General features: G+C 41.8%; 1 protein-coding gene across 1 annotated transcript; it reads left to right on the top strand.

Moving 5' to 3' along the window:
- Window positions 1-1,269: 1,269 nt before the first annotated feature.
- On the top strand, window positions 1,270-13,107 carry tbc1d24 (TBC1 domain family, member 24). Its single transcript, XM_041229043.1, has 7 exons — window positions 1,270-1,356; window positions 4,566-5,642; window positions 7,725-7,883; window positions 8,262-8,325; window positions 9,640-9,735; window positions 11,638-11,854; window positions 12,675-13,107. Exons 2-7 carry the CDS (start codon window positions 4,651-4,653, stop codon window positions 12,827-12,829), a joined length of 1,683 nt encoding a protein of 560 aa, XP_041084977.1. The 5' UTR covers window positions 1,270-1,356; window positions 4,566-4,650; the 3' UTR covers window positions 12,830-13,107.
- Window positions 13,108-13,397: the final 290 nt, after the last annotated feature.

Here is a 13,397-nt window from a genome sequence, read left to right as displayed (position 1 = left end):
AGGAAACGTCAAAAAAGGCAGCTACCAGTGCAGAATTGTAAATGTTTAATGGCAGTTCCTTACTGCAATCTTCATTGTTGTTGTTTATAAAAAAAAAAAATAATATACTGTGTGTAGCGCGCGTCTCTTATTAACAGAACACAGTTTCACAGTTTGAGCAGTCACGCCACACTGTGACTTATGTAGTACAAGTTCTATTAAGTCTGTTTTCAGTTTCCAGCGCTGTCATTATCCTGAACCTTAATACTGAGCACTAAACACTCCATTCTCAGCTCTCCAGCGCTGCATGATCCTGAACCTTAATAAGAATGAACACTCAATTCTGTGGCTCACTCGAAAAGACAATCAGCATCGAAAACAGACGCGAGTTTAATGAAGGCTCTATTGAATTAAGCGTAACGAGTATCATGCGCTGTTTTTCTTGTTTTTAGCTACATGTTTGGGTTGCCTCAGTCTGATCCGATTCCAGCTCAATGTAATCCCTCCCCCTGCATCTAGGGAAAACGAACTGCACAGCATTCATGCAGGTTTCTCAAATGATTGTGGCACTAATATTGCAATGCAATTATTATTATTATTATTATTATTATTATTATTATACTAATGGACGATAATCAGCACATGGTGCAATAAGACATTGATTGATAGAAGGGTAACATTTCCCCATGCTAATGGTATATGATACACTCCAATTCACTATGGGACTTTCAGTATTCAACATTGTAATAGAGATTATATGTATCCCACCGGTCAGTTAGGGACCTATTAAACAGTAAATTAATGGAGGGGGGACGTTAAGTAGGTTCAGAATGGTGTTATGATGAAAAACGTATGAATAGGTTTTGTGTGCCCTCAGCTAAAAAGCACTACCGCTAAAGCAGTAATGTTTTCTATTTCTCAAAGGGGTTAACTTGCGATTAGAAATCAGACTCGTTCATATCCATTAGCAGCCAATCAAGGATTTCAATTGAAACTGCATAATATATTATACTGGTCAGGTCAGTGGAATCTATAATATGTAATTTATTTATAAATGAGTAATTATACCAAAACTTAGGCGAAGAGCATAATTTAATGATTCTCTGTAAAATAAAAGGTGATAATGATACCAAAAAAAATCTAGAAATACTCATAGGGACATAGCTATGGTAGCGTTTACGAGCTTGCTGTCTTTGGTGCCTAGATTTATATCATTAATACCGCCAAATATACATCAGATTAACAAAATACAAGTAATCGTTTTGCGCATGTTCAGTATGGGGCAAGGAAGTGTTTGGCTGACCGGACGCTGCGCGCATGCGCGCTGTGAACCTGCTGAGCTGTTGACAGTGAAACCGACATCTGACCAGTCAAGAGGTAACTGGATTTAATCACTTTATAGATAAAATACGACATATCACCAGCAAGAAACAGAATTAGTGAAAAAGAAAAAAAAGAAAAGGGAAATGCGTCGTATTTTGAGTTGGCAATATCATATAGACGGAAATGCATCTAATAAATTAAATACGATCGTACAGCATTGCTAGTTAATACAATGTAAGCATAAATGCACGATTTATGTATGTGCTTCTTTTAAATTACGTTGTATGGTTTATCCAGTGGATAACAGTTTTTGAGTTTTTAGCAGTCTAGGTGAGTTTGTGTAATGCTGCTAGAGACGTATAATAATATATAGAGTATTTGGGATACAGTAAACCAGTTCTTAGGATGTGTTTAACAATGCACGTTTAAAATGTTACATTTGCAGATTTATTTTTCGGGTAATGTAAAGTAAAAGCTGTGTAGGTTTTTTAAAAAACGATATAGTTTTAACAGCATCTGTTTCTCAGCCAGTAAGTAGATCATTAGGTGAAATGTCGAAAGCGCTTATCAGTATTTATTTATTTATTTATGTACTATTTATACGGTACCGATGCATTTTATTAGTAGTTGATTCACTGTCTTTTGTGTATTCTGGTTGTGGCCGCAGGGCCCGCACAGGTACATGTTTATGTCTCGCTTTGTTGTATTGTTGGCACTATTGACATGTACCTGTGCTGGCCCTGCGGGGACAAAGTGACTCAACCAGAGCATGACACCTAGAAACAGCTTAAAGTGTGTTTTTGTTTTTAATTGAAGTTTTGTACCGACGCATTTTGTGGAGGGAATGGACCTACATAATCAGTTTAACATGTGGCTACCATCTGGTAACAATTTGTCCCCCTCAGTCTTTACCCCCTAACCTTCACTAACAGAGCCCTCAACTCTCCCTCAATCAGTACCCCTTTATAGCTCACTGTGACAGAGCCCCCAACTCTCTCTCAATCAGTACCCCTTTATATATATATAAGTATTATAGTAAGTAATATAAAGTGTTGTGTTGCCTCACAAGAAAGAACATTGTCACAAGTGTGTGGCAGACTGCTTTTCCACTGTGCTGCAATGATAAGGCATGACTCGCTCAGTAAGGTTAAAAAAAACAAAAAGAAAATTAAATCACATTTTCTGTATTATAATTGTTCCTCTTTAATTGCATATTGCATATCTCGTAAACAGGGAAATGTACTTTAAATTAAGGGGTATTTTCAACACAACACAAGTCGAGCCCTGACAATTGAAATGAGGTAGATGTGTACCCTCACCATAAGTGAGTGCAAGCCACAACACAAACTCCAGCACAGCTCCTGGTCCCTGCTGGAGAGAGTCCTAAGGCTGACTGGCAAACAGGAGCGCTTGCAGTGTCAAATCTGAACCTGGGATCAAATTTCTTTCCAGTTTCCGATGTGTGTTTCTATTTTAAGTTTTAGTCAATCAGGGAGGTCTTTAATGTTTTTGTTTGTTTGACAAAGTAATGACATACAGTATTCCCCAGTACTTTCCATACACAAGGCCAGAAGATTGAATTGCAATGATTCTCATTAGTATAATTCAGTAACATTATCAGCTGCTTTGCAGTTTTCCATAACTTCTCTTTGTAAAACAATTGTAGCGGTTCGTTCACTATGGAAGGCACTGGGAGGCAGTGTGGCCTAGTGGTTAGAGCTGAGAGACAGATGCAGTGTGGGCAGGTGTGATTTAATGGTAATCACACACACACAACAAAACTACACCCGTATAGCTAGGGGCAAGGTATAGGTACAACTTCAGAGAAGTCATGTGGGCTCCAATTTAGATGACATCAGGTTTTCAGTCTTATGACTGTCACAGTTAGCCAAAAATTATAGTTACAGTGACTCACACACAAGGGGGGGGGGGGGGGGGGGGGGGGGGGGGGGGGGGGGGGGGGGGGCGTGAGAGAGAGGGTGGGGGGGGGGGGGCTGTGAGAGCCTCACCTTATGAAATGAAACCCTGAGAACAGGGAATTACACCCATTTTCAAATTGTTGTGGAATACTTTACTTTGGACTCTTGTCCCTTATGTGGGTAAAAGTTTAACAACCCAGGTCGGGTCAAAATACATGTGTATGTAATAACTCAAATGTTACTGTCAGGTCAGATGAGTTCATTTTATCAGAGAAAAGAGGATGAGGGTCTGGTTTAATGAGCAGCATAAAGTACAGGGGACCAGTTTGAGAAGCAGAATACAACAACAAAAGGATCTCAGGAGCATACAACACACTCCTGGCATGCAGGATCTTTACATTGCAGGCTTAGTAAGTGTAGTTAAAAGATGAAGTACTTTAAGGTCTGTCCAGAGGTTTCATCGATTGGTCCAGTTATAAAAAAAAGTAGGTGCTTGGCTGCCATACAGTCCTGGAGCCTCGAGTAGAGACTGACAAACTGTGAGGTTAGGTGTGATCACCAGTCATATCTAATGTGACATTAGAGGCTAGATTCTAACCTTCCAAAATAGAGAATATTACATAGAAGATCAAGATACGATTTTATAAAAATATTTAAGTTTAAATTTACCAACTAGTGGGGGCTTTTTGGACCGTAAGTGGTCGCCCGGTTCCTTTTCAGGTAATGCTTTGCGGCTGCAGTTTCTGTTTGTGGTTCAAGCATAGATGAATATGTATTTATGGGCGTTCTTGCATAAATTTGCATATAGGGGGTGGAGATAGAGCAAATCAGGGTTCTCAAATATTATAATGAGATGTACGGAATCTGCAGACAGTTGTGACACTTACAATTGCATCTGTTTTTAAAGAACTTTTGCAACCATGTTTTTAAACAGTCGCAATTGTTGCTGGCATTTCCCAGTCCACTTTTTCTCGTGCGTTACCAGTTGTGCTCGATGCAGTTTTGAGGCGAGCAGCCAAATACCGATTTTTTTCCTAAAAGCAGGGTGTACTTGCAAGCCTTGAAAACAAATCTCTATGACATTTCTGGTTTCCCCAATGTATTGGAAGCAGTAGACAGCACACATGTGCCGCTAACCCCTCCAGTTGCTCTGTGACTGGCCCATCTTGGTACACCTACCCCTGTGTTCCAAAGAGTGCTAGTGTAATGGCATTATGGAGAAAAGGGGAACCATATCGGCTTATAACCTGTTCTGCGGTATAAAGGGCTACCTTATAACAAGAGCACAGTAGTTGGTCTCAAAACTGTTTTATTTTGATGCCATTCTTCTTCTCTCCCCCACAGAACTACAGTAGAACATCATGCAAGGCTCTTAAGCTCAGCAGAACCAGTCATCACCAGCTGTCACCTCTAACCCTAAGCTCCTAACATGGCTGATGTTGAATATGTCTGCTTTGTGGACCGAGACAAGATGGGTGAGCTGTGCCAGAACAGCGGCCCCGGCCAGCTCACCTGCACCGACCCCCGGGAACTCAAGCGGCTGGCCCGGCAGGGACACTGGGCAAAGAACCACAGCATCCGGGCGCAGGTGTACCAGCAGCTCATCAAGGGCATCCCCTGCCGCACCGTGACGCCTGATGCAGCGGTGTACCGCGACATTGTAGACAAGGTCGTGGGCAAACGCAAGGCCAGCACCATGCCTCTGCCCGAAATTGTGGATGGCAGCCCGGTGCCCTGCTACTGCCTGAACGGAGAAGGGGTCAGGGCTGCACAAAAGATAGTCATCTGCATCGCCAACCAGTTCCCCGACATCTCCTACTGCCCTGTGCTGCCTGCCATCGTGGCACTGCTGCTTCACTTCAGCCAGGACGAAGCCGAGTGCTTCGAGAAGGTTTGCCGCTTGCTTGCCTGCAACGAGCCGGGCCGCCGCATGATCGACCAGACTTTCCTGGCTTACGAGTCGTCCTGCATGACCTTCGGAGATCTGGCCAGCAAGTACTGCCCCGGAGCTCATAAGCTAATCCTCGCCACCTCCAGGTCTCAGGATGTGCTGGAGGTGTACTCAGACTGGCTGCGCTGGATCTTTGGAGACTTACCCTTGCCCTTTGCAGCCCGGGTGCTGGATGTCTTCCTGGTGGAGGGCTACAAGATCCTGTACCGGGTGGCCCTGGCGCTGCTCAAGTTCTTCCGCAAGATGAGGGCCGAGGTGCTGGAGGAGAGCGGGGGAGCAGTGGGAGCAGGGGGGGACCTCCAGGATGAGATGCAGATCTTCGTTCAGAGAGTGGGCAAGTTCGTGACCCCCGAGAAGCTCCTGGAAAAAGCCTTCGGTATCCGCCTGTTCAACCGCAAGGAGATCAGGCTGCTGCAGATGGCCAACGAGCAGTCTCTGAAGCAGAAGGGCATCACAGTCAAGCAGAAGAGGTAGCTTTAAGTTATCAGTTTAATACAGAGTAAAAGCATTGAAATCATTATTTTGATAGATTACTATTAACAAGACTGTCCCAGGGTATATACAGTATGGGGCATGCAGTAAAATGCATGAATGCAGGATTTGCCTTCAAACAATATAGCAGTTTTCACGAAACCCAGCAAATACACATACAGTAGGCTTGCAAAAACAGCCAAAAACTAAAAATATAGAAGATAAATGTGATCTCCTGGACCAAGCGCTAGCCAAAGAGTTTGGTGTGTGTGTGTGTGTGTGTGTGTGTGTGTGTGTGTGTGTGTGTGTCCGCTCCTTCTGCTCGATACCTTCCTCTGCTAAACTAAATGTGAACTATTTTAAACAACACTTGCCTGCTGGTTTGCCTCTCCTTCACTCTTGTATAAGCAATGCCTCCATCAGTGCTAGAGCCCCTTTTCTCATTTCCATTTTCACCTTCTTAATCACAACTTAACAGCTGGTCGCTGTTCTGATTCTACCTGTGGGACTGGGTGATCATTTTCCCTCCAGTGGATTGCCTTGGTACTGCAGTTGCTTTTTTTGCTTTGTGTTCCCTGTCACACTGTTAGTATGTTCTCTACCTGCAACTAAATTGCTGCATGCTGGTGTTGTTTCATTCGTCTACAGATATCTTCACTTGCTTTTACAGGTGGTTCTGATTCCCAGGTTAAAAAAAAAAAAAAAAAAATTGTAGAAAATTTGTTGGGAAAGAGGGTAAAACCATTCCGTGTTTTACATTACGTGTTGCCAATAAATAAGATTCAAGAAGATTTCGGTTTAAATACACAGCTATGCAATCCACATATCAAAACATGTACTTGCTTTTTTATAGAAAATAAGGACCCTGATCAATGTATTTGAAGCCTGTGTTATGTTGTGTTCAGGAGCTGCTTTTTGATTATGTTTGCCTGCCATTGTCACAATAAGCTAGATCAGCCAATGTGTCTGTATTAGTACGGGGCAGCACCATCTAGTGCACAGCAGTGAACTAAACAATCACCAGCTGAAACATGTATCTGCCTTAGTTTCTGATCGAGCATTAGAAATTAGTATTGCCAGCTAAACCAAATTTAAAAAATTGCAAACTGTCGCTAGATAGCACTGGCTTTTATAGCTTTGAAGACACTTGTTATGTCTGTGGCAGGCAACTAAAACTTAATCTTCCAAATGCACAATTAAAAAAAAAAAAAAAAAAACAGCCAAGTAAATTAAATGTAAAACTACCACTTCTTTAAAACTTACATCCTGGGGTTACAAATGGACTCGGGTTTAGCCCTATACTCACAATCCCTAATAACGCTGTACCAGGACAGAACATGACAGGTTACCAAGGGGCTGTTCAGACAGCAGAAATGTTTGTTCCCCAGGATTTCCACTATTAACATTCAGTCCCTGGATTGATTGATTGAGGGTTTCATTGCACAGCCTATTCTCCAGCACTGGGTATCATGTCATTGATAACGGTTCCTTTTGTTTCTGTCCTGTGCTTTTCATGGCCTCCTGTCTGCTGTGCTGCTTTCTCTCTGCTCTGTGCTCTGTGTCTCCTCTGCAACACGTCACCCTCTAGGAGGTAAGTCACTGCACTACTCGGCTCTGGCTCATTTAGATGAACTTTTTTTTGGTTCTTCTATAAAGAACTCTTTGCTGTTAGGACTCCAGTGGAAGGAGGACTAGAGGTGGGATTGTACAATTTGTAACAAACAAAAACGCATCACTTACTGTCAGATAAACATTCAGTGATCAGTTTATCTCCCTGGTACCCTTGTCGGAGCCTCACGAAGCTAGCTACCCAGTTGCTAGACTAAAGCTCCTCCCTTTGTTTTGTGGTAAACGGCAAAATCATCTTGCTTTTTAATAATAATGTTCTTCATGAGCTCAAGCGGACAGCTGTCCTTTCTCCTCCATGGGTCGTTGGCTCATCTGCCTACGCTGTAGAGCGGCTGGGTGTAAAGATCAGAGGATGCCCGCTGACCTTTAGTTCTCCTGCGCTGCTGGTGAGAGAACGCAATTGGAGACTTCTGCTACAGTATCTCTTCTAAGTTGTCTTGTTTTCTTCACAGACGCAACGTGCATCTGGTGGTGGACACAGAGACCTTCAAATCAGACATTGTGAGTGTGAAGGAGATGCGTGATATCTGGGCCTGGATCCCAGAGAGGTTCGCTCTCTGCCAGCCCCAGCTGCTGTTCACCACCTCCGAGCACGGCTGCAGTCTCAACAGGTAGAGCATGGGCACAAAAGAGCTGTCGCCCTTAAGCTGAGGCAACACAAAGCCCCTTCTCAGGAAAAGCAGCATGAAACCTGGTTCCAGGAGGCCGGGAGACCTAGTTTGAGGCAGCTTTGCTGTATTAAACCCTAAGTCTCCCCTGGTGTGCAGTGCAGTGGCCCAAAACCTTGTCTCTTGAAACCTGAAAGTTCCAGGTGTTCTGTCAGCTTTATAAACACTTCCCCATAGTAAAAGCATAACAAAATGTAATAAAGCAGAGTAAATCTTTTTATAAAAAAAAAAAAAAATAGGAACAAAATTACAGACAAGGGTAAAAAACCCTTTTAGAATAGATACGATTCATTTAACCCTTTCTGGTCTGTTCTCTCTCAGTTTCTATGCACAGTCTGAGGGTTATGAGCCAACTCTCCTGCTCATCAGGACCACAGAACAAGAGGTAAGAACTAGTGCCATCAGCTCTACACAAAAGACTTGTATGTGGATAACAATTCTAGTTATTGAAAAACTGATTCCAGAGTGTATTCCTGAGATTGAAAATACAATTATAGCAAAGACTTGCGATTCGGGGGGCAATGAGGATGGCTTTGAAGTTACCAAAGAGATGATGCCATAACAGCGTTAAACAACGGCTCTGTTGAGGATGGCGTAGCTCCCTGCAGCTCTCTCAGAGCTTCACACTGCACTGCAGAACAGGAAAGAAGCAGAACATGCAGTGCAGTCAGACTGCGGCTCAGGCAGCCTGGCTAATGCTGAATCCTCTTAACAAAAGAAATGTGTTTTATGACCTTGGAAGGACACTAGAAGAGCACAGTGAATCGTATGATCTGATAATGATCGTCTATTACTCGCAGAACTGATCTGGCATTGCAATATGTTGTATTGATGAGTCAGGTATGGGGGGGGGGGGAGATTATTCGCTCAGCTCCACCAAACTCCACCTCTCTCTTTTATTTCCTGTTTCTGGTCTGACGTAACCCACTACAGCCATCTGGCAGACAATGACGTCTGCCTTATGAATCGTTAAAGGTCCTTAGTTTCTAAATGTGATGACTTACCGATTGGGGACTTTCATCAATTCGCAGCACTAGTTTACGATCTGTTTTGTTTGATTTTAGTCGTCCCAGGTTGAACCTTTTTATGAAAAGTAGCTCATAGTTTCTAAGAATGATACATTGGGGAGAGTTAACTGATATTGATGTGTGATACAACCATCTAAAATGTCTTTGTCAGATTTGTCTTGAAGTGACTTCACATTAAAATCAGCTGTACTGTATTATTATTTAACTGTAAATTATTAATAATAAATAAATAGATAGTATAGTGTAGGGTTTTACGTAAGATAGAAGCTGGTTTTCAGCCACTCGAGGGCAGAGCAGCCAGTAGTCTTTTTGACCTCTTGTATAGTACAGCTACAGGGAAAATTTTATGATTTATATATATATATATATCTATATATATATATATATCTATATATATATTATATATATATACACACACACACACACACACACACACACACACACACACAGAGAGAGAGAGAGAAATCATCAAGTGATAATCTTAAGAATATTTAGCTGATTAGCGATAACCAAAAATGTGATTCTCGTACGCCATGGGAGCTAATCCATCTGTATTTATTAACTGAATGTGGGTTTATTAATAAAATTTAAATTAATAAAATAAATTGTGACTGGTGCTGCAGCCCTCTTTCACAGTGCGGCGCCTCTGTGTTTGTTGTACCTGTCCCCAGGTGTGTGGAGCGTACCTGTCGACTGACTGGGCAGAGCGCAGGCGTAGTGGGAACAAGCTCAGCTTCTTTGGGACTGGAGAGTGCTTTGTCTTCAGGGTTAGTACTTGGAAAGAGCCCACACTCTCTCATACAATTATACAAGGATACTGCTTGCAATGCATCATAGTGTTTTCATTTGTGCAAATTTGGAGCATTGTCTTAGAACGTAAGCTGGACCACAACTGGTTTCTGCAAAAATGCACAGAAAGTAGTATATATCCGTAGGCTATAACCTAAATTGAAATACAAAAGGACTATCCTTTTGAAAAATGAATATACTATTTTCAATGAATGAATGAATCCCTATTTTGTATGCATCTTTATTACCTTGCAAAAAATTGTGCATGTTTGTATATGTCAAGAGAGCAGTAAATCAGATGTGCCACAAGAGGGCACTGCACCTTTATGAAAGGTGTTCACGATTTCACTCACTGTCTCCAGGTTCAAATGATAGTGCAATGTTTGTTTTCGTACAGTATTCTGTGTGTGCTGTTGGTTCAAGACCCATAAACACAGAGTTCATTGATACCATTTGTCAGGAGTTGATCTTTTGCCACTTTAAAATAATTTAAAACACTGAAATCAGTAACCAAATACTGAAAGGACCAAAAAGAGTAATTAGTGGAAGAGTGTTCAATACCATTTTATCAAACTTCTATAAGACAAAAAACAAAAAAAATTGTATTTTTCTTTGTGTGCTTTTAATATTACAAAGTGTTTTACCCAGGACACACTTGTGTAACTATTTTACTAGAGGAAACTCCCTTTAAGATGCACTCATTCAGTTCTGCTGCTCAGTTGTTCAGTTTTGTATTGCTTTTGTCATTTCACTAAACCTAACTGCATTCTTGTTCGAGGGCCTGTGTTCTTTTAGTCGTGTAGATGGGTTCTAATAAAGTGGCCAGGCAGTGTATGCCTGCAATACTCTCTGGAGCTGGGAAATATTGCTTTCTGTTTGAAAGCACATTCAGCATGTTTATATCTTTTCTTGAGGCATGTGAAAAGAGCTCCATAATATATCTACATTCTATGCTGCTTCTGCACATTTCCAGCGCAGTGCACAAACCCTGTTGCTATTTCTATGCTGCTTTTGCACATTTCCAGCGCAGTGCACAAACCCAGTTGCTATTTCTTTGAAAACCTTTTTTCTTTTTTCCTGTATGAAATATTAAAGCTGCTCTTGTTATCAGCGGACTCATGCTATGCGGCTGAAGCTAGGGCCGGTCAAGCATAAAAAGAAGAGCTGGCACTTTTCAGCTTCATCCAAAGCATGTACCCTGCAACTCAAAACCTGCGGCACAGTAACACCTGAGCTCCCTGATACCTGACACTGTCTGAGAGAAAACCAAGACATAGCCACATCAGGGATTACCTGCCCAGCTACAGGGATCACATTGCTTGGGTGGCCATGCAGCTACTGGTAGAAAATAAAGGGACTTTATAGTTACGGATGTGTTTGCCACTGATAGAAACTTGGGAATTGGATTCTCAGCTCAAATTTTATAAAAAATAGCATAAGAAATTCACGAACAAAGGGCCATTCGGCACATTAGCGCTCATCATAGTAGCTGGTTGATCCCAGAACCTTGCCTAGTGAGAGTTTAAATAAACCCAGTGATTCAGCATCAACAACATGACTCGCTAGCTCTTTTAATACCCTCGCCAGCATTAATCTGGTTGCTGTTTGCTAGACAAGAATCCAGGACCACAATGTCCTTTTTGTATCACGGGGACCAGAATTGAACACAATATTCTAAGAAATATTCAAGTAAGAAGCGTATTTTTTTTTTTTTTTTTTTGGTGGTGGTGGACTGAACCGTCTACAGCGTGGCGCGTATATATATATATATATATATATATATATATATATATATATATATATATATATATATATATATATATATATATATAAATATATTTATTTATTTATTTTATTTATTCTTTTACTTCTCGCTGTAGCTGAAGCCAGAGGTGGAGCGATACGAATGGGTTGTGATCCGTCACCCTGAGCTGTCCCTGGCAGTGCCCCCCCGCAATGCCGAGTCCCCGCAGCTCCCCAGCTCGGACCCCCCAGATAGCTCGGACCGCCTCTCCCCCTTCCTGGATGCCCGCCACTTCAACACTTCCAAAGCAGCCTCCATGTTCATGGCAGGGAACCAGGAGTCCATTGTCATCGGTGAGTCAGCCCACGCAGGTTTCCTTTCATACACAAGATGAATGTATAGTAGTGCTGCATGTCCTGTTTATTTGTATTTGATTACACCTCTGGATTCTCAGTACCACTGCAGATTATTGAAACAATAAATGATTGACTTGAGGGTAGGGATTTTATTGCCCATTTTTGTCCTCAATCAGACCAATAGATAATGGTCTCCTGTTTTAAAAATTTAAATGAGCAAGCGATTCACATGTAGAATGTTAACTAGAAAGGTTCTCCTTTTTACAGGAAAGCAGTGCAACGGGATGGGGAGTTTTATTGCCTGATAATCTCACTTAGGCTACTGGCTCACTTAATGTCTCTGTATCCCTAATCAGATTTAAATGAGCAGTCAGTCCCACAAGTGCTGTGGTGCTTTAAATATGATCCTCTTACTTCCAATGCAGAATGACTGGGCGTGATGTTTTCTCTTCATTTGAACCCCATAAAAAGGTTTCTGGCTAAAGATTTGCATACAAGACTAGGTAAAATAGAGAACAAATGTTCCACCATTTGCTCCAAATAAATATTTAAAGTACCACTGCACTTTTGAGACGGATTGCTCATGGCATTTTTAAAGAGGAAATGATGCAGGGGTGTATTCAGTGATACCAAAATATTTAGTAAGTAAGGGGTCTGTGAGGAAAAATGGGCAATACAGTCTCCACCTACTGACTTTCTGCAAAGCGTTTGTTGTTGTTTATATAATTTGTATTGGTACTGTCTGCCGTAACCAGCTGTCCTCCATGGGTGTGTCCATTTTAGCTGACCCTGCCTGCTCTTTTCTTGGTATAACCAGGAGGGGGCGACGGCAACGCACTGTACATCGATGCAGAGTTGAACCACGGGCGTACGGCACGCTGCAACACCTTCGACAACCAGCCGCTATGCTCGGAGAATTTCCAGATCGCAGTGCTGGAGGAGTGGGGCTTCCAGGATACCATGACCTCCTAAGCAGACCTCTGCAAGGGATCCGCAGCACCCAGCTAACAAAACCCCTGCTGGGGATAGACCTGGAGGAAGGGTAGGGGAGCAGTGAGCTGCACAGCAGATAAATTCATTCCTGGCTCCTCCCTTGGCTACACCTGTATAGAGGAGTCAGTAGCTATGATTCAGAACCAGCACAGCAATAGGCATCTTGGTTATATTTGCTCAATGATTTCACTGTGTAACAATTTTTTTTTTTGTTCCTGGGTAGTAAGTGTTATTTCCTAATTGCTTATGCCTCAAAAGTATAGAAAATGGCTATTTTTCCCCACAAACTTTGCTTTTGTGACCAGGACAGTGATATTTCAAAATATCAGTATTTCCAATGGGAAAATGGGCAAATGTGTGTCTTTTCGTTCACATAAAGTCAGAAAAAAACAACATATGAATCCAAATTAACATGTATTTATACTAAAGTAATACAAACATGACTACAAAAGATTTAGAAGTGAGTAGTTTTTCGAGATTTATGATTATACTGTAAATACAGTATAATCGTAAATCTCGAAAGGCGTAAGCAATTAGGAAATAACAT

This window comes from Polyodon spathula, chromosome 26, assembly GCF_017654505.1.
Source record: "Polyodon spathula isolate WHYD16114869_AA chromosome 26, ASM1765450v1, whole genome shotgun sequence".
Lineage (NCBI taxonomy): Eukaryota > Metazoa > Chordata > Actinopteri > Acipenseriformes > Polyodontidae > Polyodon > Polyodon spathula.
Note: the sequence above shows the minus strand (reverse complement) of the source record. Positions and strands in the feature narration are given on the sequence as shown.